Raw genomic sequence first — 634 nt, forward strand, 5'->3', positions numbered from 1 at the left:
GGCCAACTACCCGGATTCGGCTCTGGGACAGCTCTGCGTAGGCAGTGACCTGGGCAGGAGCCGCCTGCACCTCTCCGGTGACGGCATCCTCTTCCAGCACGCCAGGTACCCACCCTGCCTTCATATAGGCAATATCAACATAATTTAAGGTTCTTTCAAAAGGCTAGCTAGTGGGTTTTGTAGTTGAAAAGGAGTCCTGTTCTCAGCAGCTTGTCTTTTAGAATTTGTATGTATTTTCAGTTCAACTTGCAGGTGACTATAATTACGTGAGTTGGCATTTTTCTATTCTATTGTAGGCTGGTAAACCTAAAATTCCAAAGCAGGATACGTAAATTCTTTAATGATCCCATGTTCTTAAAATGTAAGATTTACCATTGATTTGGCAAACTTTGTATGGGATTTTCAAAAGCATCTAAATGCCTATGGGTACAGGCTTTTCTGAAGTCACGGAAAAGTCATACTGCTATGTCTAGTCCAACAAAGAAAGTAGACTTCTGAATCATAGAATCATTAAGGTTGGAAGAGACCTCTAAGATCATCGAGTCCAACCGTCAACCCAACACCCCCATGCCCACTAAACCATGTGCCTAAGCGCCTCATCTACCCGTCTTTTAAATACCCCCAGGGATGGTGA

At 43.8% G+C, this 634-nt stretch overlaps 1 protein-coding gene across 1 annotated transcript in view; it reads left to right on the top strand.

Moving 5' to 3' along the window:
• The window catches only part of KCTD19 (potassium channel tetramerization domain containing 19), a 24,908-nt gene that overhangs the window by 6,359 nt on the left and 17,915 nt on the right, over positions 1–634 (top strand). The window contains exon 8 of the mRNA XM_009330373.1: positions 1–105. Within this exon, the coding sequence (XP_009328648.1) occupies positions 1–105 (105 nt within the window). The remainder of the gene's footprint in view (positions 106–634) is intronic.

Source organism: Pygoscelis adeliae, unplaced genomic scaffold, assembly GCF_000699105.1.
Source record: "Pygoscelis adeliae isolate BGI_AS28 unplaced genomic scaffold, ASM69910v1 Scaffold458, whole genome shotgun sequence".
In the NCBI taxonomy this organism is placed as follows: Eukaryota; Metazoa; Chordata; class Aves; order Sphenisciformes; family Spheniscidae; genus Pygoscelis; species Pygoscelis adeliae.